General features: G+C 33.4%; 1 protein-coding gene across 3 annotated transcripts in view; it reads right to left on the minus strand.

Moving 5' to 3' along the window:
- LOC104746778 (auxin-responsive protein IAA2) overlaps nucleotides 791-1,794 on the minus strand; it is a 2,034-nt gene continuing 1,030 nt past the window's right edge. Inside the window, exons 2-3 of one of the 3 annotated variants that reach the window (XM_010468300.2) lie at nucleotides 1,530-1,726; nucleotides 795-1,436 (exon numbers count right to left, since the gene is read on the minus strand). In XM_010468300.2, the coding sequence (XP_010466602.1) occupies nucleotides 1,088-1,436; nucleotides 1,530-1,705 (525 nt within the window). In that variant the 5' untranslated portion in view covers nucleotides 1,706-1,726 and the 3' untranslated portion in view covers nucleotides 795-1,087. Of the gene's footprint in view, nucleotides 1,437-1,529; nucleotides 1,789-1,794 lie in introns of those variants that run through there. The other 2 variants (XM_010468298.2, XM_010468301.2) reach the window with 2 other exon arrangements.

Consider the following 1,794-nt stretch of genomic DNA (forward strand, 5'->3'; position numbering starts at 1 on the left):
ATGAACTTTCTGAAGATACTAAACTCCTTCTCTAGCTGATACAAACTGCATCTCTCAAACTGAGTAGGAGATTCTACATTTTCAAGATTTCGAACTACAAGAAGCTCCAATCCTGATTGAGATGGAACAAAAGCTGACACACCATTCATCTCAGTCAGAAACAGAGACCAATGAAACTTCACAAGCTCTCAACTCCCCTTAAAAATATGAGATGATAACACAAACTTTCTCCTTTTGTTAGGAAACTCAAAATAATTAATCTATCCCCATAATAAACTAATATTAATCGATCTAACCTAAGAAAAATTCATATAGTAGTGGTTTTCTTCTTCTATCTCATATTATTTAGATTTTACAATTTTATGTGCAAATTCAAGTTACAGTATTTAGCTTTGGTAATCATTAATATTCTGCAGTATTTCTTACTATTACTATCGGTTGAATTGTTTATATTAGGTATAAATTTATGTTTTCAATATAGAAAACAACAAAATTGTGTAAGATAGTTTCTTAAATCTCGTGTTTTTATCTAATACATCTAATAAATTGAAACTGAGGGAGTAATTTACCAAACCATCAAATCATCTCATGCAAAAATAAGAATACCAAAAAAAATATTAAAGAATACCAAAAAAACCTCATGCACAAATAAAGTAAATATGAATTAGAGTTTTCTTAAGATAATAATAACATTGGTCAAACAAATTTGTATAAGTTTCAGAAATTTAAAATATGATGTTGTTGATCAAGTACAGAAAACTTTATGGAACATTGCTATTAGTGTAAAAAAAAAAAAAAAAAACATTGCTATATAATTAATCAAAACATCTATATTGTGTATATGTGCCCGTATTATACATAAAAGCTCATGTATCTTTACATCAAACTCCATCAAATCTAAAAACAAAAACAAAAAGAACATCACTGAGATGGATGATGGATCTCTCATCGGACAAAACCCCTGAAGTTTGTTTTTGCGGTCAACTTTAGTCAAACTCCGATCAGAATCAAATCAAAAAGGGTTTTTTTTTTCATTCGTAGATCCTAGTCATCTCCTTTGTAACAAAAGCTTCTCATCTTCTTTGGATCATAAGGAAGCGTCTAGAGTAGGAGCATCGGATCCTTTCATGATTCTGAGTCTTTTACAAGAAGAAGAGAACATATCCCATGGAACATCACCGACCAACATCCAATCGCCATCTTTGTCCTCGTATGTTGGTACAAATCCAGATCCTTTGTATCCTTCTCTCTCAGAGTATTCACCAACGGTGAACTTGAACATGTTCTCTAACGCCTTGAGAAGCTCGGGGTAGTTTTTGTATGTCTTGAGATCGATCTTTCGGAGGTATGGAGCTCCGTCCATACTCACTTTCACGTAACTCACACTGTTGTTCTTACGGTAAGATCTCACCGGTGGCCATCCAACGATTTGAGTTCTGTAAATTGAGGAAAGAAAGATGAGTAAAACTATTCAAGAGCCAATAAATTTGAAAGAAATCGATTTGGAAAACTCAGATCTCTCTACTTACTTCGTAGGAGGTGTAGATTCTTCTTCATCACGAGTTTCCTCAAATTGACGCTTGTTGTTGCTTTTAACGCAAGAAACCTCTTGTTCTTCTTTGATTTCCTCTGTTCTTCCTGGTAATCCAAGACATAGCTCCGTGTCTTTAAGGTTAAGCTCGTTGACTTTCTTCTCGTACGCCATTTCTTTTGAATCAATATCAATCTTTGTGTTTTCCTTCTTGTGTGTGTTCTTGTATTCTTTGTTGTTCTTCTTCTTCCTTGTTCTTCTTC

Source organism: Camelina sativa, chromosome 15, assembly GCF_000633955.1.
Source record: "Camelina sativa cultivar DH55 chromosome 15, Cs, whole genome shotgun sequence".
Taxonomy (NCBI): domain Eukaryota; kingdom Viridiplantae; phylum Streptophyta; class Magnoliopsida; order Brassicales; family Brassicaceae; genus Camelina; species Camelina sativa.